Consider the following 21020-nt stretch of genomic DNA (forward strand, 5'->3'; position numbering starts at 1 on the left):
GAGCCGCGGGGGCACGGGGCCGGGGCCGTTCCGTTCCGTTCCGCAGCCGCCCGGGGTTCGTTGTGCCCGGGGGCGGTGCCGGCCGAGGCGGGACGGCCCCGGTTTCACTTTCGTTTCCCGGTGGCTGCCGTGGGGCCCGAGCCGGGCCGTAGGTTACCGGGACCGAGCTGCGCGGAGCTGGGGCGGCGGCACCGGGGGTCGGGAGGGAAGGAACGGGCACGACCGGCCCCGGGGGCTCGGGCAGCGGCGGAACGGACCCGGGGGGAGAAGAGAGGCCCCGAGGGGTGCCCAGTACCCGGTGCTGCCTCGCCGGGGGCATGGCAGGCCACACGGTGGAGGTGCGGGGCATCCCCACCGACCTGCCCCCCGACAGGGTGGCCGACAAGCTCACCATCCATTTCCTGCGCTCCCGGAACGGCGGCGGGGAGATCGCCGACGTCCAGGTGCTGCCGGGGGCGCGGGCGTGTGCCCTCATCACCTTCGAGGCTTTGGCAGGTAACGGTGGGGGTCCCGGGGGGGCTGGGGCTCTGCCCGCACCCCAACACCTCGCCCCGTCCTCCCCTGCCTTGTCCTGGCCATACAGAACCGAAACAAGGCCAAGAGTGACGCCGGTGCCTGTTTTTTTTCCCCCACGCAGTGGCCCAGAGGATCCTGAAGATGAAGAATCACGTCCTGTCCATCGGGGGGAAGAAATATCCCCTGGAGGTGACGGCGCACGTGGTGGAGCTGAGCCCCGACGAGGTAGCGAGGGGCAGGGAGCTCCTGCCCGCGGGGGCTCCGCGCGTGGCTGCGACAGCCCCAGCTGGCTCCCAGACAGGCTTCTGTGCCTGGAAGGGAGAGCTTGCACCCTCCTTTAATCTTAATTGGATTTCATGTTTATTCATATTCAAATGAGGATTCTTATTTATTTTTTCTTCACGCTGATAACGGCGGGGACAGCCAAGCAGGCTTTGCACTTGGTCATTTGGTATTTGTGCCTGTCACAGCAAGGAAGAATAATTAGACTGGAGGGGAGGGGTGCTTTTCCCCAGCCCATCTGGTGGCCCACAGGGGATTCTGTTAATGCCGTGGCTCTGCCATTAGCTGGACACTGTGTCATTAGCTGGACACGCACAGGGTATTTTTCCTCTCCCTCTCAGGAGAGATTAGGAGACAGACACGCTGGTGTCTAGGAGGCACTGGAAATTTCTTGTGTCTTCCTCCCCATGTGATATCTTCACATTTGAGTGATGAAAATGAGAGTGTGGCCGTTAGCCTGGCATTGGAGACCTTTCCGCAAACCTGTGGTGTCAGAAGCACTACAGCTGGAGCACTGGGAGAGCGAGAGGGAAGAGGTATTTCAGATGCAGAAGGGAGAGTGGATTTCTTGGTCGTGGGCTGTTTGCAGAGCTGCCAGTGTGTAGAAATGGGGCTGCGTATCTGCGGTTTGCCCTTTGCATTCCTTGTTTGCACAAAGCCTTCGGTTCTGCCTGTGTTGTGCTCCCACTGAGCCTGAAAGCAGGATGCTGAGAGAGAGGGGTGGCAGACGCAGGGCCCGTGGCAAGAGCCGGGTGCATTTGTCTTCCCCTGTGCCTTGGAGGGGGCTTATTTTTGGTCCTTGCTTTCTTACTCCCTTGCTGTCTACCTGCAGATCTTTGTATGCGCTTCCATGGTGGTTGACTACGGCAAGCTGCCCGCTGGCAAAACCCTGCTGCAGAACTTGCAGAAAGGCCACAGCAGCGTGCAGCTCAACTTTGACTACAAGAACACGCGTTGCAGAATCGAGGGACCATTCACTGAGGTTCAGGCCTTCAGCAGAGACCTGCTGGGCAGCCTGAACCTCAAGAGCCAAGCAGCTGGAGCGACCCTGCCTCCGGGATCCAGCCACGTGGCCAAAGACACCAAAATGCACGATCACCAGCAAGTGCCTCCCTCCAGTGGGTCAGCACTGAAGGCCACAGCGCTGTCACGCTGGGACCACGGGAGCGAAGGGGCAGCTGGAGGCCCGTCACCTCGAGGCCCAGTGGATGGGGAAGCTGTGGAACAGCTGGAGGACTTTTCCCTCGTGATGGACTCGGACATTTACTTGTACATGCAGAGGCTCTGTGCTGCCGAGTACCAAGGTGTGCTGCGGCAGCATTGCGTGGATGTGGTGGACATCAGCAACGATGATATCACCATATTGTACCTCCAGCCGTCCCCGGGGATGGCTGGGGACACGGACGCCTTGCGACAGGCCCACCTGGCCCTGCAGCAGCTCTACCAGCAACTGGAAGTGAGCTTGCGTAAGGAGAAGATCTCGAAGCGGGGACTGGATATGGACAGCCAGGCACTTGGGGCTCTGACACGTGAGCTGCAGGAGGTGTTCCCCCTGTTGCTCTGCCACGAGGATGGGAAGCAGCTTTATCTTATTGGAAACCTTGTTGATGTCTCGCAGGCCAAGCAGTACATCCAGCACTTCAGCGCCAGAAGCACCCCGCAGACAGTTGTCATGCTCAGCAGCTCCCAGCCCTCCCGGCCGGCAGTGTCCCGCACCACAGAGGCTGCAGGGCACAAGCCCAAAGCTCCTGTGGACACCTCGTCCCCAAAACTGAGCCCAGGCAGGCCAGAAGGGAAAGCTGAGCACAAGCTAGCTGCCAACTTCAGCGCTCTGAAAACTGGCAAGTCTCAGGCTGGCCAGGGCCTCTTGCCGAGCCGGGACTCTCCTCCAGTGGGGCAGGTGCAGCTTTCTGAGAAAAACTCATCTGAGACACATGCTCTGGGTCCCGGTGACCCCAAAGCACCAACCCAGCAGTACCAGCCTCATGTCTCCGCACTGGTTTTGGGGTCAGCAGCAGCAGAGTCTCAGCAGAATGACCCCAAAGAACAGGACCATGTGAAAGGAGGTGCCAGGCTTGCAAGACACAAGAGTCTGTCTGCCTTTGTGGGCAAAGAAAACAGCGCTTTGCAGCACCCTGGGGACTCCAAAGGCTCCGATCCCACCAAGCACTGTTCCCTTGCTGACACCTCTAGTACCTTTCGGTCTCTGAGTCTCTTTGACACCACAAGGAACTCTTCTGCTTTCGACTCCAAACCCTCTGAATCCAGACCTGTGCTGCGACGCTCCAACAGCTTCTCGCTGCCAAAGCCAAAGGAAAGCAACAAGCCCCAAGACACCGTCAGGGCAGGCAGTGGAGGCAATAGGGTGAGTGAAGAAATGAGCCTGGACTCCCTGCAGTGGTCTTACCTGAAGGATGTGTACCGCTCTACCATCGAGGAGTTGTGCAGGAGTGCAGCTGTGCAGATCTCCGAACGCTCTACCGGGGACTGCACGGTGCTGTCGTTGCAGGCAGAGGACAGGACCAAGCTTCTCCAGGTGAAATGGAAAGTGGAAACTCTTGTGCAGAGGTGTCCCGACCTTGTGTGTCAGAGCATGACCTACTCAGAGCTTGCTGTCGAAGGGCCGGATGACGATGCCCTGAGTGAGCTGTGCAGCCTCTTGCGAGGCATGTCCCTGCAGGTTGGGCTCAACAAAGACAAGTACAAGCTCTGTCTCGCCTGCCCCAAGGAGATGCTGCCAGGAGTGACTGAGGCCTTCCAGGTGTTTTCTTCCAGGAGGCGCCGTGCTCTGAAGTCTTCATCCTTGTCTCCAGGAGCAGAGAGAGCTTCGAGCCCGGGGCACCCCGGTGCTGTCCAGCCCAGCAGAAGCCAGGACACCGTGCTGGGGGCAGCCCTTCCCGACAGCCTGGAGTCCCTGCAGATGGGTCTGCAGCTCCTGGACATTAGAGATAAAGCAGAGCACTCGGAGGTGCTCAGGGCTCTCAAGCTGCCGGAGGCCAAGGAAAAGAGGTCCCCGAGTCCTTGGAGGTACCCGCAAGCAGCGGGACAGGAGGAGGCCAACGACCACGTTGATCCTGGGGCTGTGCAAGGAGGAAGCGGCCTTCTCAGCCGTCCTGTGGTGGACAACCCGAGTCCTGGTGCTCCGAGAGAGCCCCAGGAACAGCCGAAGGCCAAACAGTCGCCGGGGGAACCTGACATTGCGCGGCTAAAGCAGGTCTTGCCAGACAAATTCCAGTTTGCGAGAGACAGGAGCAGAGGAGGTCACAGCGACGCCGGGGGCCAGCTGCGGTCACCAGTTCCCACGGCCGAGGGTGCACCTCGCTCCCTGCCCGCCTGGCTCTGCGGGGCTGCAGCTCCTGAACCGCCCCAGGCTGCGGCCGAACAGTCACCCACAGCGGAGTCAAGAGGCCAAGAAAGGAGCAGTTCCAGCAGGAACAGCACCCAGGAGGAGTCTGAACCCTCAACACCGCAGAAAAGAGGCCCCAGCCCTGGCCAGGAAAGCAGCAAGAGCCCCCTGGGCTGGTGCGATGCTTGCCAGGACTCACGTGTGACCTGCCCGGCGCCCTGTGGGCACACCTTGTGCAGGACGTGTTTTGCAGCAGAGCAGCCAGCTTGCTGTGGTTCCTCCTCGGTTGCCCCAAGCTGCAAGGTCCCAGGGACCTTCAAGATCTCCTCCGTGTCTCAGAGTTTGCCTGGCTACTACCGGGACCTGACGCTCCAGCTTATCTACACCATCCCCGATGGCGTGCAAGGGGTAGGTAGCCCACCACAAGGGTCTGCCCGGCCTGCTGCGGGCCGTGCACTGAGTTCTTGGGGGTGTGGGGAGGAGGAGGAGAGGGGCAGCTCCATCTCCATGCCCCACATGCAAAGCAGCAGAGGTATGGCCCTGAGAAAGGCAAAATATCACACGAGGTTTGGGAGCTGCTTGCTGCTTTGGAAGAGCGTGTGAGCTCTGGTGAGTGCTCCAAGCACCTCGCACCCCACAGGGCCCACAGGTAGCTGTGTGTTTTCAAGCTGGACACTTTGAAGCCAGACCTGTGGTTGTTTACAACGTTTTCTTCTCGTTCTAAGGTTGGTCACCCCCATCCAGGACAGCCTTACAAAGGGGGATGTTTCATCGCCTTCCTTCCTGACAACAGGGAAGGGCAGAAGACAGCAGTGCTGCTGAAGAAAGCATTTGAGCAAGGGCTGACGTTCCGGATAAAGTCCTGCAACGGAGAAGAAAGAGTGACGTGGGGCCTTATCCCTCACAAAACCTCCTGGCATGGAAGCAAAGCCAGGTATGGCCGCGGTCATCCCAAGCCCCCAGGTTTTCCTTAGCAATCGGAGGAGGAGAAACACGGGCCCCAGCTGACCAAACCCTTGGAGCTGGGTGCTCCTCCAGGCTCCCACAGCAGCAGAGGTGGTGCCTCCCTCCCACAGGTGTGGCAGACCAGCCCTGGCACCCTCCAGCTGGGACAAAGCCCTTACCCACCCCACACCCATAAACACCCCCATAGCCAAGATTTCTGGTTCCCTTAGGATTTTCTTTACTTTTGCCCTGGCAGCTCTCTGCAGCCAGCTCTGCGTGCAGGCAGCAGCAAGGGGCAGCTCCTTGCAGCTCCCAGGGAGCAGGATTTCCACCCTCACCCCCCCCTGTTGAGAGGATGGGGCCAAAATAAACTGCTGCTGCCCTCGGCGGTTTTAGCACCATCAGCAGGATTTACACCACTTCCCTTTCTGCCCCACAGGAACGGCTATCCAGATGCCCACTATCTCCACAAGGTTTGCACAATTTTGAAGAATTTGGGCATCGAGTGAGACTCCCTGCTGTGAGCAGCTGCATCCTGTGCCTTTGCTTCACCTCCCGTCCCAGTTGACAAAAACTGCAGCTCAACACGGCCCAGGAAAAAGCAGGTGCTTGTCCAAGGAGCTCATTGCATCCCCGGAGGTAGCCAGAAACCTGCGCGTTAGCTACAGCAGCCCCTCCATCCCCCAGAGCCTGAGCTTCCCCAAAACTCCAGCTCCTGCTGGCTGCTGATCTGCACCAGCCAGTTAACGACCAGCTTGTTCCAACACCAGATCCAGGCTGAGCCCCAGCGCAGCTTTTGACAGGGTGCCAATAAACCAAGCCTGGGCAGGAGCCTGCTTGTAGTCCAGCCCCACCTTCTGTAAATCTGTTCCCCCTCTTGCCACTGCAGGCAGGCTCCAGGTCAGCCACCTCCTGAGCCTGTGCCAGAGCCGAGCTATCATTAATTTCAGATGTTAATGTAGACATTTCAGCCCTCCAGCAGACAGCTTTGAGTTACAGCCCCTCCCCAGCACCTGCTCTGAGGACAGCAGGAAGCCTTATGCTCTCTTGGAGGGGGTACTAACGCGTTTCAGCTCCTCGGACAGCTGCTTCCCCTGACAATATACAGGCATGGACAGCCTCCAGGTGGAGAAACAAAAATAAACAAGATTTATTCCCACATTTTCAGTCATGGTTGTCCACACCTTGTCTTACTGTCACCCTGAGAGCCCATTTTAATCTCAGCTGGTTCCAGAGACCCCCCAGCACAGACTAAAGTGCAGAGATCAGCTAGGGACTTTGCAAGCACCGTAGCTGCCCTCCAGAACAGGGTGTTACAGGAGTGATGCAACACTCGAGGCCATGATTAACAGTTGTCCTTGAGAGCAGAGGCAGCCTCTCGCCCTGGAAGAGCTGTTGGGATCTGTAAACTGAATGCACCCACCCACTTAGTGCACGCAGGGGTAATGCAAGTGCTCCAGAGGCTGAGCTGAGGACAGAAGGATCGTTCTGGCAGAAGACTGAGCAGCATGCCACTGAGAGTTTTGTTATGCTTTTAATTAACATTTGAAACACATAAGGCATATGGTAACATTAGACAGAGGAGCATTACACATTATAGTCATGTAAACAGCATTGGCACACTTGCTTTCTGTCCAACTTGGTTACACGCACAAAGCGGAATATATTTTTTTTAAACAAAAGATTTTTCCAAGTGTCTGTAGGGTGAGCATCACTCATATCACAGATCTGCAAATCAACACAACTCAGACAGTACAGACCAGACCATATGTTGTAAGAGGCTCAGAGTCTAATGCGTTTCCCATCACGCTCATGCACTACTTGCCAGCCACACTTTGCCATCACCAGGGCTTCACACACCAGAGACTTCATTAGGCAACAGTGGTTTTACACCTATGATAGCAGCTGAGAGTGGCCAGCATCCTGCACTGATTAAAGCCTGAGGCTCACACTGCCTCTCTCTTGTCACTAGTCACTCACTTTTAGTTTAATACAGGTGGCCAAAATGAAATAAACAGCTAAGCTCCTCACCCCCCCTCCTAAAGCACTTAGCAGGGGTCACGCTCCTCCGTGCAAGCTGCTTTCCTTCTACCCTTCACATGCAACACGAGCTTGAGAGAAACTGAAAGTCAGAAATGTGACAGAAGCTGCCTGGTGATAGCAAAGGAGTTGCATTTTTTCCCCCCAGACCAAAAGAATCAGTCTGGGAAGGCGACTACAGCAAGGACATTGGAGTGGCACGTGGACAGGCATCCCTGCCAGAGCCAGGGGAGCCTGTCCTGCACTTCAGTCCTCATTACTCACATTTTTTTTTGCCTGGACTCTTCTCCTCATGGCACAACCTTTGGGTCAGACAAGCAGTAAATAAACATTGAATTGCACTTCTGATTGCAGGAACGGCACACACAATCTAAGCACAGTAAACTCCAATTTCCTTGATAGTATGACTTCTATTTTTTTTTTTTTTTTGCCCTAAACAGTTAAGCAACATTCAGTGGAACGATTTTTAGCCTAGGTTTTTGTTTGTTTGGTTTTGCTTTGGTCCTTAGTATATAAACCTGCTGGTTAGCTTTAATGCATTAAGACACTTGAAGTTGTTTTACACAGGTTATTGGCCCATAAAATGCTTATCCATTTAAAAAAAAAAAAAAAGAAAGAAAAAAAAAAATAAAGACTACTACTAAAACCAAACAAACAAGAAAAAAAACACAGAGCATTAATCAGTGAGGCAGTGAAGAGCAAGGTTACATTTAATCTTGGTCTTTCTGTAGAAAACATTGTTGCTACTGAGGGACACGAAACGGTGCTAAATTCTACCAGAAGGCCATAGCAATTGCTTAGCACTCACACCCTGATAAGAGCTTCAGGAATTCGCAGGTAGAAAATACATTAGCAGCTCCCCTACGAGCATAAGGAGCCCTGATTGTTTCCAGGAAGCCAAGGCAGTGCCAGCTGATAAAGCCTCGCTTGAGGACCCGGCTCTGAGCCAAATGGGCACCCAGGGGAGACCTCTGCGGCTGCTTTAGAGCAGCAATTTTGGCTGCAGGAGCACAGGCGTCCAGGAGAGCCCTGCACAGCCCATGACATGGGCAAAGGGAGCGTCACGTTCACACTAAGCCACACTACAACACTGGTGTTCATGAAACAGAGCTAGCAAGGATCATAACAGGTATGTTTTTTTTTTTTGGCAATACTTTGAAAGGCCAGAAGAGAAAAGGCTCCGGTGACTTCCCAGTCCTTACGGGCACGCAGAAGAAGGCACCGAGATTCTGCTCCGTGGTGTATCGCAAGGCAGCAAGGCAGAGCAGCCCTACAGCAAGCTGCAAAACTCCCACCCTCCTCCTCCACATTCTGTCGGGAGGGAGTGGGCCGTGAAGCCCTTGCTGTGTTGCCTTAATCCAAGGCCATCCAAGTAAGGCACTGAGCACGCTCTTGGCTGAAAGTAAAGCAAGGAGAGGACGTTACAGTAAACCACAATTTGACAGCTTTCCCCTTTACAGCCGCGCAGGACCTGCAGATCTGCAGCGTGGTGTGCCCTTTGAGCACACTGCTCTCATCAAGGTGAAGTCGGGTTTCAGGGAGGAACAGGTCCAGACTTCCCACTGCAGCAATTTAGCCAGCCGTTGTGTTGGCAGACCTGGTAAAGCAGCATTAGACACTGTTGGATTGGATCTAGGTTAGCATGAGAGGGGCAGGTTGAAAGGAGCAGCAGCAAGATTTGGGATTCAGAAAGGTTACAAGTTGTGCTTCTGAATTTCGTGCCACCATGCCTGTGGAGTTCGCTTATCACCTGCAAGGGATGGAACAAGCGCCTGTGCCTGGGCTCCTGCCCTTCCCCGAGGCTGTAGGGAATGGGGTTGTCTTAAAGCTAGCCAAAGAGAGTCCCCTGGGGTCTCTGCCTCCACGTTTTTAATATGCACTGGACTGAGGGACCGAGCCCAAGCACATGAAAACAAGCTGCACTGCCAGCGAGGAGCACTGGTGGGGAGGAAGAGCAGGCAGAGGAAGAAGCCACACACTGAACCTGCCCAGGACCCCTCGCTCCCTGCCAGTGCTCGCTCTCCAGCAGCCGAGGGGCTTCCCAAATGGGTCCCTTTGCCCGTGCAGCTCCTTCCTTCTCTGGAGTCGGGATAAGCAGGACACGGAGCAGCCAGCCTTTGCTCCTGGAGCCTGAGCTCACCGACAACAGGCAGCTCTCCTCGGTGCCCTCAGGCTTACCTTTTAAAATCCCAAATGGAGCCTAAAGCCCTGCAGGACCTACAAGCCGTGGCAAAGCCTCCAGCTGCTGAAGCAAGCTCCAGCAGCACCACGGTCACTCGGGGCTGGGCAGGGCAGGAAGCGGGGGCACCACCCAGGACACGGAGTGCTCACAGAACGAGGCTTGGGTGTCTGCACAGCTCCGTTTCCAAACATAACGAAGAAAGAAAAGAGGAAGAGAAGCATAGAGCTGCTCTGGGAGGAAACCCCAGGCAGTTCCTAAAGCCTCAGTGTTGGAAGGGTCCTGAGAGGGGAAGAGGAGTCAAACCCTACTGCAGCACCGACCCACGAGGTGAGAGGTGGTTAGAGGATGTCTTAAGAGCTCACTAGAAGAGAAGGGAAAGCGTGATTTGAACTGTTCCAGATGCCCAAGCCAAGAGGCTTGACAGAGCCGGACACTTTGCCACCTACACTTGTAACTCAGTGACAGCCTCCCGGGGTGATGTGGCACACGAGGAGCCAGCGCCGAGCCCCGTGCAGCAGCCGTGGTTCTCACAAGTCACTTCCCAAACTGCAGCTCTCCCCAGCGCACAGGGCACGGCACAAAGCAAGCATTAACAGGGGCTTATTTGTTCCCATCTTGCTGAAGTCTGATTCAACACTGCAGCCCTTGGAAATACAAAACACGAGGGTGAAGTTTAGCCTTAACAATACCAACTTGGAGCCCAACATTAATAAGCACAGAGCCAACATCAATTGTTCCAGTCATTCGAGACACAGTTGAGTCCTTATGGTCTCTAAAAAAATCAGACACAGTTTAGATCTCCCTGTACAGTTTGGAAGCAGAAAATGGACAAGATCAAGTTACCCAACTGAAACTTCTCCTCTGTGTTCAGAGACCAGCCCGGGCTGTTGGATTATTTGTTGCCTGCACAAAGAAGTGACTGCAAATTAAGTGCAATATGGTATAGACTCCAAAAAGCCAGAGTTATTTACAAGGCAAAGGCAACTGCTGCTATCTGACTGGTGATAGAGGCCAGCAGAGGGGAGAAAGCAGGGTTAGTGTGAGCAGAAGAGCAGACAGAGCTAGAATTAAACTAGGGCAGCCACGCTTCTCCTGTGGCTGTTTAAGAAACATCCTCAGTCTGCCCATTCTCCTACTGAAACGCTTCTCTAAGGTGACAGTGCAAATGCTTCAACGTGGGCTGGGTTTTTGTGGAGCTGCTTGGCAGTCCCTATAGCATTTTGCATCTTCACAGTGACAGCCTATGCAGCTGCTAATCACCAACTGCCCGGAAGCTTTGACTGTGCTGCCAGGGGAAAAAATAGGATTAGTTTGGGATTTCAGCATGGAAACAAGTGATTAGAGAAATGTATGAAATAATCAGGCTTCAAAACAGAGAGCTAGGGCAGGAGGCATATCTGGTAAAGGGTCAGTCACAACGGGAGCAAGCAAACCTCATCTGAACTTTAAGCACGATGTTCTTGTACTGGTGAAGGAGGAAGCTACTGATCTGTCCATTTCCAGGTCCCAAAGAGAGCAGGGAGTTAAACCATGAATTCACAATCTGCACACATCGCTCTCCTCCTTAGTTCTCCTCTTTTTTGGATTCTTCCTTGGGTGCTTCGGGAACCAGGATGACCTTTCCAACATTCTTCTTCTCTTGCATCTGCCTCATGGCATCTGCCACCTGCAAACGAGGGGAGCCCCGTGAGACCCGCAGCCCCCACGCGGAGCAGCCATGCCCCTCCTGCGCCCCCACAGCCCCCTTGCAGCTGAAAAAAAAGCCGTTTTCAGCATTGTGCTTCGCTGCCTGGGCTCTCCTCCACTTGCAGAGGGGCAGCAGCAACCTCCCCAGCTGTCGGTGTAATTACAGGGGGCAGACTCGGGGTGGTTCGCAGCCCGGTGCACAACCCCATCCCTCCACGGCTGCTGCTGCCCACGGAGTGCAGCTTAGCACCTGCCCTGGTCTGTGGGGACGCTGTCTGGTGTTGCCCAGCTCCGTGCACTGGAGCAGAAGAGCCCAGCCACTTTAAGCTCTTAAAAGGGCGCTGAACATCTGAGGACAGATGGCTGTCGGAACCGCTCAGCCCCCACGGAAAAGGTGCTCAGCCTCAAGCAGAGCGCCCCGTGCGGAAAGCAACCACCCTGGGCTTTTTGTCAGTCCATATATCAGCTCCGACTCACCTGATCAAAGGGCCATACAGAGTCTATTTTGGGCTTGATCTTGCCTTGATTGTACAGGCTAATCAGCTTGGCTACAACTCCTCCGATGAGCTCGTATTCTTCGTCCATGTAGCCGAGGTGGTAGCCGCACACTGCCTTGTTTTGGTGTAGGAGCTGCAGGGCGTTGATGCTGAATTGGTTCCACCAGGTTTTGGCCATGGCCATGAGGTTCTTCTTCTGCCCAGTGAGCAGGTTTGCTACCCCTAAAGAGAAGACAAACCACGGATGAACTGGGGTCAACGCAACCCAAGAGGCAGCTCGGGCAATAGCCAGGGTAGCACAGGATATGATGCTGGGAACTGGATCGCATCAGGAGCTGCCCAATAATTTCAGTGAAAGCAGCTCCCCAGTTTGGGCTCAAGATTTGGAGCATCAGCACCCGCATATTGCAAAAATCTAGAAATCATAGAATCACAGAATATCCCAAGTTGGAAGGGACCCATAAGGATCATCGGATCCATCTCCCAGCACCACGCAGGTCTACCCAAAAATTCAGACCATAAATCTTGGGAGGGCAGCAGCAGTGCAGCTAGGCTGGAGCCCTGGCAGAGGCAAGAGGGGGTTACAAGTCCCAGGCAGGCTGGTGGGACAGCATTCCCCCTCTCCTACAGCCAGGCTCCCCCAGGGAAGCCACACGCTGCAAGGGCCGGGACAGAGGCAGCACACTGCCACAAGTGTCTGGAATCCCGCTGGGGGCTGTGTGAGGGCTTTGTCTCCAGGGACAAAATCGCAGTGTTTCAGGGCTGGGGAATGGAGGGATAAGTATTCAGTAGCCTCAAACCTCATCACCCACACATCCTCTAGAAGAAAAAAAAAAAAAAAAAAGCAAAAAGAAAAAAAAAGCAAGGCTCTATTAATGCTGAGCATTAATCAGCCTGGACAAAGCAGCTGTGCCAGGGTTCCTCGTGGGGACATTCCAGCTTCCCCTGCAGGCACTGGCTCATACTCGGGGAGAGGTCTCACCATGGAAGGGAAGAGACCCGGAGCCTCTCAGTGTCCGCAGCCCTCGGGACAAAGGTCAGTGCCTCACCCAGGCGAAACATCCTAAAAACCTTTGTGAAAACCGCAGAACTATGACAGAGGCAGCTGGCAGCACCCGTGAGGCTCCCTCGTGGCCCCATGCCCAGGAACGGAGCAGAACGGACGCGCACCCTCCTGCACCAGAGCTGGGGCTGGGACAGGCTGCTCACACTCACCGTAAGTGATGAGTTTGCCCATTGGCTTCAAGAGGTGAAATGCTTTGGATGTGTCGGATCCGCCCAGGGGGTCCAGGACAATGTCCACACCTAGAGGGAACAGAGAGCAGCTGGAGGCCTTTGTGCCTGAAAGGAGCGAGGGCTGTTGGAGAAGTCCTCCAGCACACGGTACCTTTGGGAGAGATTTTCCGGACCTCCTCTGCATAATCCATCGTCCTGTAGTCAATGGGGTGGGCGACCCCGCTCTCCTTCAGTGAGTCGTGCTTGGAAGCGGATGCTGTGCCGAAAATGGTGACGTTTTCTACTGTCTTGCACAGCTGGATGGCAGCAGTTCCCACGCCACCTGAAAACCAGCAAAGAGAAAGACTCAGAAGCAGACATGGGAGGAAGGCTTTGCCTGGACGGGAGGAAGGCTCTGCCTGGACGGGAAGAAGGCTTGTGGTGTGTGCTGGTGGGGATTGACCCAGGCTACTGGGAAATGGGACTGCAGGTGATGCTTGGCTGGTCCAGCACCGCTCTCTGCAGCTTCACCAAGCCCCTGTGAAGAAGCCGCACGCTGATGCCAGGAGCCTCAGCATGGGCTGGCGAGGATAACTGACCTGCAGCCATGTGGATGAGGACGCTCTGGTTGGGTCTCAGGTTCCCAAAGTCGAACAGGATCATGTAGGCAGTGATGTAGTTGACGAGGAGAGCAGCCGCTTCCTCAAAGCTCATTCCCTCGGGTATTGGGAACGTCTGCCCGGCCGGCACGTTCACAACCTCTTGCCAGAGCCCAGACCTGGCCAGGACCATCACCTTATCGCCAACCTAAAACGAAACAGACGGCAAGGAGGTGTGAAACGAGCTTAAAACAAGCAGAAATCATCCTACTCTTGGTCTTGCTACAGCAGGACCTAGCAGAGCATTGACTGTTGTGGTTATTTCTGCTACCCCGCAGCAGGATCTGCCTGCCAACAGGCATGATGCCTGGGGCAATGCTTCAACAATGGGATCTACCCTGGAAAAAAGCTTTAGGTAAAGCTTTAAGCCTAAGCTTCCCCAAAAGCTGCTCTTATCCCACGGGGCAAGAAGCATCTGCTCAGCGTGCAGTGGGAAGGAGACCGGCAAAGACCCAGGGAGCCGCATCGGTGAGCAGACAAGAGGCAGAGCCACGGAGCGAGCAGAAAGGCTCCTCGTTGTGTGGGTTTGGCATTCATGCTGCAATAAACCGAGATGTTTTCCTGGAGAGGAGGGGATCATCCCTAACAAACAAGGCTTTTTGAGGCACTTTGTTTTGCTAATTGTGCATCCAAGAGGGATCTCGATGGGGTGTAACTGCACTAGCCCTGAGACCCAAGGCTCTGGGACACCCGGGGCGAGCTGCTCTGCCCTGGGACTTTCTAGAAAGGCAGCAGCCGGAGGCTCACTGGCCACAAACCCCAACACCGTGGGCAGCCAGCTGCTAGCACCCAGAGCTCAGCACCCTTAGGGCACGCTGGACACCTAGTCAGAAGCTGGAGCCATTTCCTTGTATGTCCATGTAGTCCGAAAGGAAGCAGAGCCGTGCAGAAATAGCACGGTCATGCTTCAGCCCTTTGTGCTACTCAGCGTCGAGAAGACATTATTGGTGCAAAGCTCGGCCCCTTCGGCACAGGATCTCCTCCCAGGGGCCTCAAGGCCCCATGAGGGCAGACCGACAGCGATGCTCTCACCACCCCAAATCCTGGGGCAGGGTTTCAGGGCAGGATTTCTGCGCTGCGAGCAGCCAGAACCCGGCAAAAACCCAAACCAGAGCCCCTTGGTGAAGGCTGGGATGCTTCTCGTGGGCACCCAGGGCGCAAATCCCGGCTGCAGCACTGGGAGATGGGAGACGATGATGGGAGATAGGAGATGATAATGGCAGATGATGGGAGATGATAGGAGATGGGAGATGAGATGATGGGAGACAGGAGGTGATGAATGAAGACGGGAGGCAACGGGAGACCCCCCCTCCAACCTCCCCACCCCACCGCAGCCCCACCACCGGTGCCGCAGCTCCGGACCCCTTCCCGGGGCCTCGCACACAACCGGAGCCGTTGGGGCCTTAGGGAAAGGAAAAAAAGGGAAGGGAAGAACCGGAGCCGGACCCCCTCCCACCTGGCGATCGCTGACTCCATCCCCCAGGGCGCAGACGGTACCGGCGCACTCCATCCCGGGGCAGACGGGCGGCGGCGGCAGGCGGTCGTAGAGCCCCTGGCGGGCCAGCAGGTCGGCGAAATTGAGGCCGCAGGCACGGACCCGCACCGAAACCTCCCCGGCTCGGGGGCCACCGCCCCTCCGTGTCTGCACCTTCACCTTTTCGTAGCCACCGAAACCCGTCAGCACCAGCGCCCGGTGCTCCGGGGGCTCCCCGCCGCCGCTCGTCGTCGTCGCCGCCGCCGTCGTCGTCGTCGTCGTCGTTGTCGCCGGTGTCGCCACCGGAGGCTCGGGGGTTTGCTCCGGGGGGGCTGCGGAGGCCGGGGCCGGCTCGGTGGACATGGCGGAGAGGAGCGGAGCCGAGCTGCGGGATCGGGATCGGGATCGGGACCGGGGCGGCGGCGGCGGCGGCGGCGGGCGGGGAAAAGCCGGAGAACGGGGCGCGGCCCGGGGGGGGCGGGCCGGGGGCGGGGGCGGAGCGGCGGGGCCCCGTTCAACCGGGCCGGGGCTGGAGGGGAGGCGCTGTCCGCGGTCCCGGTGCCGGTTCTGGCAGCCCCACTTCACCCCCCCGAGGTCCCGGGGCCGGTCCCGGTGGCCCCCCCTTTCCCCACTGCGGACCCGGGGCCGGTCCCGGTGGCCTCTCTTCACCCCCCCCGAGGTCCCGGTGCCGGTCCCGGCAGCCCCCCTTTAACCCCCGAGGTCCCGGTCCCGGTTCCTGCAGCCCCCCTTTAACCCCCGAGGTCCCGGTCCCGGTTCCTGCAGCCCCCCTTCAACCCCCGACGTCCCGGTCCCGGTTCCTGCAGCCCCCCCGCAGCCCGGTGCTGCCCCCCCCGCCCTTTGCCGCAGCCCCGGTTCGCCCCCCCCCGCCCCGCAGCCGGTCCCCGGGGCCGCCCCGGTCCCTCCCGGGGCAGGGTCCCCGGTGGCAAAGCCCCGGTTGCGGCCGTGCAGCGGCTGCGGTTTGGGGCTTAAAACCCCAAAGCGCCCTTGGGCTGGGGCTGCAGCAGCGGGGCTGCGGCTCTGCCAAAAGCCACGGCACAGCTCCCTGCCTGCCTCCTTCCTCCTCCTCCCCAAGCCCCCCCCTTTTTGTGCTAAATGATTGTTTTTCAAGCAAAAATAAAATAAAATGCGGCTTTGCTGGAGCCCTGCTTGAAATGGCTGTTGTGCCGGGGTGCCGCCTCGCCGAGCTACTCCTCGGATTTATTGTGGATAACTGACTGAGGTCACTTCCAGGGAGGTTTCGTAACCAGCTCCCTGCTCGCGGCCCTGAAATGGCTGCGGGTGTCGGAGACAAGGCACGGGCTGGCTGCTGGACGAGGAAAAGGAGGAAGAGGAGGAGGTGGAGGAGGAGGAGGAGGTGGAGGAGGAGTGCAGCTTCAGTCCTGCGACTCCAGGCGGATAAACGAGGCCGGGAGCGAAGCCGGATCCATGGCTCCTGCCTCTCCTCCTGCTCGTGGAGCCAGCAGGCAGCAACCCTCTCCGTGAATTCACTGCCTGAGTGTGCGTGCCCAGCTCCTGGGGTGGCCATCGGTGGCTGCTGCAGTGCAGGGCCGTGGGTGCGACGTGAAGCCGGACCCGGTGGGATGTGCCAGGCGAGCACATCCTCATCCCCCTGCCCTGCAGCACCTCCAGGGCGATGGTTTGAGCCCGCACATCAAGCAGCCCCTGACGAAGAGGAGCATCCACCCCCTAAAAAAAAAAAAAAAAACAACAAAAAAACACAAAGACCATCTCGTGGGGACTGAAACACGCACGTGGGAGGTTTCTGTGCTGCTCCAGTGCTCCAGAATTTCCCCAGCCAAGGCAGATCGGGCGCACCGCCCGCTTTGGGCAGGGCGCTCCCAGCACCGCTGACAGATTTGATGGAAGGCTTTGGCTGAGCAGCGGATGAGCAAACCCCGGTGCTTCCAGGGGCTTTGTTTGCGACAAGAATCCCACTCTTCGGCGACTGAGGACAGGGGCCAGCGGCGACTCTGCGTGGCCGTGGCCCCGTCCTGCAGGGCTGGGTGGCTGCGGGGCCGTGCGGGGCTGGGGGGCGGCTGGGACCTGGGACGGGGCTGCTCAGGAAGCCGAGCACAAAGGCAGGAAAAGAGCCAGAGGCCTGGAGCAGGCTGCAAATCATCTGGTCCTGCCGTGTGGCATATTTACGGGTATTGGGGCGGCTGCAGGGAGAGCGAGGAAGAGGCTCACGTCCCGTTGCATGACAAGAGCTCAGGGCAGCTTGGAAAGTTACTTCGCCCTTTTATGCTCCGTGTCTTGGCTCGGAGAAATGCAGATGTGACCGAATTCATGATGTCTGGGCATCTCTCGGGCCCAAAGTTAGGAAGAAGTGGTCAAAGCCCAATCCTATCTCCCACTGGGAGCTGTCCCAGCATTTCTCCTGTCGGTGATTTATTTTCGCTGTTGTCAGGATGAGACCAGCTGGCCAGGAGGGAGTCCCTGCCAGGCCCTTCGGAGGCACGTGAGATGAGGGGATGACCCCCAAAAGCCCAGTGCTGGATGAAGTCAGCGGGATTTGGGAATCAGGTTCCCCTCCTGCTCGGCTGCTCCAGCTGCATGCAGCTGTAAAGCAGACAAAGAGATTTTTTTTGCAGATGGGCAAGTCTGCTTGGGCAGGCTGCTCTCATCGCCTTTGTCTCTTTTGTGCTCCCAGGCCAATCTCTCCTTATCAGCTCGGCTCAGTCACATTCTCCCTGCAAATCTTGCTTCATTTGGTAAACTTTGCGTTCTGCTGCGGCGGCCTTCCCCTTCCGTGCAAGCTGCAGGCGTGGGGGGCAGAGCTTTGGGTGCTCTGCGTGCAGGAGCTGGCCTGCGACTGCAGCTGCAGAGCTCAAATCTTGCAGAGCTGCGGCCCCAGCACGGCCTGGCGCTGGCTGCTGTGGGACGAGACGCTTGCGTGGGCTGCCGGGGGGATGCATTAGCCAGGAAACCCACAAGTTTTCCTGGTGGAATTGGTGCTCCCTCCTCCTCCGCCCCGTTTTCCAGCAAGCTCTCCAAATGCAGGCCCTTCCGAACGGCGTCGGTTTGGGATTTATAGCTGGAGACGGGCACTGGGCAGCTGGGAAGCTGCTCCCATCACCTCCCTCCCGAGTGCTGAGGGTTTCAGCAGCCCTGTGCCCTGAGCTTTCCAACAACCCCCCCGCTGCCTCCCCCAGCCCCTGGCAGCCAGCGAGGATCAGGATGCCCCTGCAGCCTGAGCCCGCCCGCCTGCCTCTTTGTTCCACCTCCCTTTCTTTTCACTCAGGGCTCTAACAATCCCTCTCCTTTGCTCTCAAGGACACAGGAACCACAGCGGGCAGGAGATAAGGCAGCCTGGCAGAGGGATGCTAGCGTGTAGGGCTCCCCACAGCTGTGGTCTTGACACCAGAAAGGCCCCCAAGTGGGGGCAGATGCCCCAAAACCAAGGCTGCTGGAGACCCTGTGCGGGCCAGCTCCAAACCTGCAGGTGAAGGGCGCTGAGCAGAGCTGGAAACGGGGCTGGGGGCTGCAGGCAAACCCAAAAGGGCTCTGGGGTCGGATGGATGCCCACAGAGCTACCGCACGTGTTGACCCCGTGCGCATTTTTTGGGGTGTGTAGGGCCCTCCAGAGGCTCCTCCTGCCTCTGCTCTGCCTTCTGCTCACCCGTGCCTGCCGTGGGTTGGGACGCACAAAGCAGCAGCCCCGGAGGAGAGCTCCCGGCTTCGTCACCGGTGACGGGAGCGCTGTGCCACGGCAGGCGGCGAGACGGAGTGACACGGAGATGCGCCAGGCAGCGCGGCAGGTGGAGCAGATCTGCCACGAGCCCCCAGACGAAGCTGCCACTCACCGGCGCCGCTCCCGCGCTGCTGTTTTGATCACGGAGACAATGGAGGCAATTGTGGAGCGCTGAGCGGCGCTGGGCGGGTGTCACTTCGCTCGGCAGTGACAGCAGGCTGAGGGAATCCTCCCAGCGCCGCCGCTCCCTTCGCTGGGGCTGCTCCAGCACCTTGCCGTGCACCAGCAGAGCCCGGGGAAGCAGCAGGTTCCTCTCCCCAGGGGTGCACAGAGCAATCCCATCTCTTGTCCCCCTCTTCTACAGCCCCTGGAGACATCCAGTGGTGTGAGGATCCTCCTGCAACCCCAACCTTCCGATACCTTCCTGCCAATTACGGTCCTAAAATTACAGGCTTCGAGCCTCCGACACGCTGTGCACCCATCAGCGGGTGATTCCTTGGCCAGCACGCCCCAACACGCTGTGAACGGGGCTGCTCACCTCCAGGGGGGCGTGCTGGGGGCTCCAGGTCACTTCCTCCATCCAGAAAAATAAAAATAAATCGCAGCAGTAATTGAGGTATTGTGTCTCCTCCGACTGCAGCACACATGCTCCGACTGCAGTCTCTCCAGCAGCAGCCCTGTCAGTTGAATGGCTCCTTGCTTTAATCCCTGAGATAGCTGAAGGATGCTGCTTTCATCTGATAGCGTTTATGGACTGTTATAATGAGCTTTGGCTTGCTGAGATAAATTAAACTGCTCACCCAGAGGTGCAAACTTCATTAATGCCAGCCGCGAGTCAGATCAGCATTATTCTAGCACAGAACATAAACAGGCTGGACACATGAAAGGGGATTTGGCTGGTTTTTTTTTTTTTTTTTTTCCTTCTTTCTCTTAACCCCTCTAATTGCTGTTGATTTGTATCTTTTGCTCTGTGTGTTCAAACTCTTTGCTTCTCCACCTCTTCATCTTCTAGGGGAAGCCATCCAGTAACACACCATTCAGGACCGGCTGCTGAGTGCAAACAGTTAGCGGGAAGCTGCAGTTTTGCCTGGCAAGTTCCTCGTTCTTTCACATGTTTCACAGGTCCAAACAGCCACTTAAGAATAGAGCTCATGAAAAATTAAAGCTCGAGCCTGTCCCTTGTTTCTGTCCTGGTTTAGAGTCTCACCAGGGAAAATTCCACCGTGGAAATAAGACGGCGCGGACGGAGGCGAATGGCACAGAAGTGGTTGTTTATGAAGTATCCACTCACACCCCATCAAAATACAGAGAAAGTGTTAATGAATAATGTGATGGGCACGGGCAGAGCTCAGTGGTGACACTCACACACCTCTCAGGTACGTGTGTGCATCTTCCAGGGGTCACAGCCATATGACAGCGTACAGGGGATTCCTTGCTTGCTCCATTCACCTGCCTCCCCACGGCTCAAATCAGGAGCAGAGTTTCTCCAAACCCTGCGTTTGTCTGTGTAACACCAGGTCCTGAGGCTCTGCGCAGGCACAGGGCCAAGCTGTCAGAGGCTGCGGGTGAAGGATGGCTTCTCCCAGCGCCCTTTTCCAGTCCTGGTCCTGCGGAGGTCACTGGTTTCCTTGTCCAGGAAACGACACGAACACGACGCCGTCGATTTAATTCGGAACAGCCACTCACCCCCCTCCGAGAGCACGGAGCAGCAAGGCAGGATGCGGCCACTGGAGGAGCATTTTTGGAGAGCAAATGTGTCGGAGCCATCTGTTGCCTCCCCAGCCGTGGTGACAGTCACAGCACGTCTCTCTCCCTAGCCCGCTCTGAAAGCTGACACCGGCGCTGGAGGTTGCCCTAACAGATATTTTGCAAGCGTTTCCTGCCAAAAGGTGCGTGGCACCAAATGGGACAGCAGTGACCCTGCCCCAAGGGGCTCCGAGCAAAAGGTGCTCTCAGCTGTTTGCCCTCCCCGGGGGAAGGCAAATGTGGCTGTGGGAGGTCGCAAAAGTCTGAATATTCGGGGCAGAGGAAGTTTTCTGGTTCCTCCGAAGCCGGGCCACAGTAATCTGTGGGTTGGAAGGAAAAAAAATGAATTCCTACTGAGAAATGTGGTGAAAAGCTTTCAGATGAAAGGGTGTCAGCCTGGGGACACAGATGGCCATGAGCGCTCCAACTGCAGTCATAAGCACGGCGAACTTTTTCTTTCCATTCCTCCAGGTAAAAGCTGAGCACCACGCACACGCACACACACAAAGACCAAAAAAAAAAAACCTTTGCAGGGCTTACAAGCTGTGACACAGACCCGCATGGTCTCCTCTCCCTGGGGAGGGTGGAAGGAAGCACGCATGTGGCAGTCATCCACCACAGCGCCGAGGGCTCGGAGGCACCGAGATGCTGCAGGATGAGGAACGGAGGGCAAGAAATCCTGCAGGAGGCAGCACCGTGGGGAGCTAAGCTGAGAGAATC

At 57.1% G+C, this 21020-nt stretch overlaps 2 protein-coding genes across 2 annotated transcripts; one reads left to right on the forward strand and one right to left on the reverse strand.

Moving 5' to 3' along the window:
- The first annotated feature begins 166 nt into the window (after positions 1-166).
- LOC311218570 (uncharacterized protein) lies at positions 167-6214 on the forward strand. The gene is made up of 5 exons (XM_084301299.1): positions 167-495; positions 638-741; positions 1631-4552; positions 4870-5078; positions 5529-6214. Exons 1-5 carry the CDS (start codon positions 318-320, stop codon positions 5596-5598), a joined length of 3483 nt encoding a protein of 1160 aa, XP_084157425.1. The 5' UTR covers positions 167-317; the 3' UTR covers positions 5599-6214.
- A 439-nt stretch (positions 6215-6653) lies between these two features.
- On the reverse strand, positions 6654-15254 carry VAT1 (vesicle amine transport 1). The gene is made up of 6 exons (XM_084301383.1): positions 14825-15254; positions 13309-13516; positions 12882-13052; positions 12710-12799; positions 11475-11716; positions 6654-10977 (listed from the first exon to the last, which is right to left on the reverse strand). Exons 1-6 carry the CDS (start codon positions 15203-15205, stop codon positions 10876-10878), a joined length of 1194 nt encoding a protein of 397 aa, XP_084157509.1. The 5' UTR covers positions 15206-15254; the 3' UTR covers positions 6654-10875.
- Positions 15255-21020: the final 5766 nt, after the last annotated feature.

This window comes from Netta rufina (genome assembly GCF_964035555.1).
Source record: "Netta rufina genome assembly, chromosome: 24".
Classification (NCBI taxonomy): domain Eukaryota; kingdom Metazoa; phylum Chordata; class Aves; order Anseriformes; family Anatidae; genus Netta; species Netta rufina.

What these genes read in the sequence shown, in the direction of transcription:
- VAT1 (XM_084301383.1), bottom strand. Translation starts at nt 15,205, where the DNA reads ATGTCCACCGAGCCGGCCCCGGCCTCCGCAGCCCCCCCGGAGCAAACC. An exon ending in CCTCATCCACATGGCTGCAG is followed by an intron (nt 13,053 to 13,308) that starts GTCAGTTATCCT and finishes GCTGGTTTTCAG; the next exon opens with GTGGCGTGGGAACTGCTGCC. An exon ending in CTGTATGGCCCTTTGATCAG is followed by an intron (nt 10,978 to 11,474) that starts GTGAGTCGGAGC and finishes CCTCGTTTGCAG; the next exon opens with GTGGCAGATGCCATGAGGCA.
- LOC311218570 (XM_084301299.1), top strand. Translation starts at nt 318, where the DNA reads ATGGCAGGCCACACGGTGGAGGTGCGGGGCATCCCCACCGACCTGCCC. An exon ending in CACCTTCGAGGCTTTGGCAG is followed by an intron (nt 496 to 637) that starts GTAACGGTGGGG and finishes TCCCCCACGCAG; the next exon opens with TGGCCCAGAGGATCCTGAAG. An exon ending in TGGAGCTGAGCCCCGACGAG is followed by an intron (nt 742 to 1,630) that starts GTAGCGAGGGGC and finishes GTCTACCTGCAG; the next exon opens with ATCTTTGTATGCGCTTCCAT.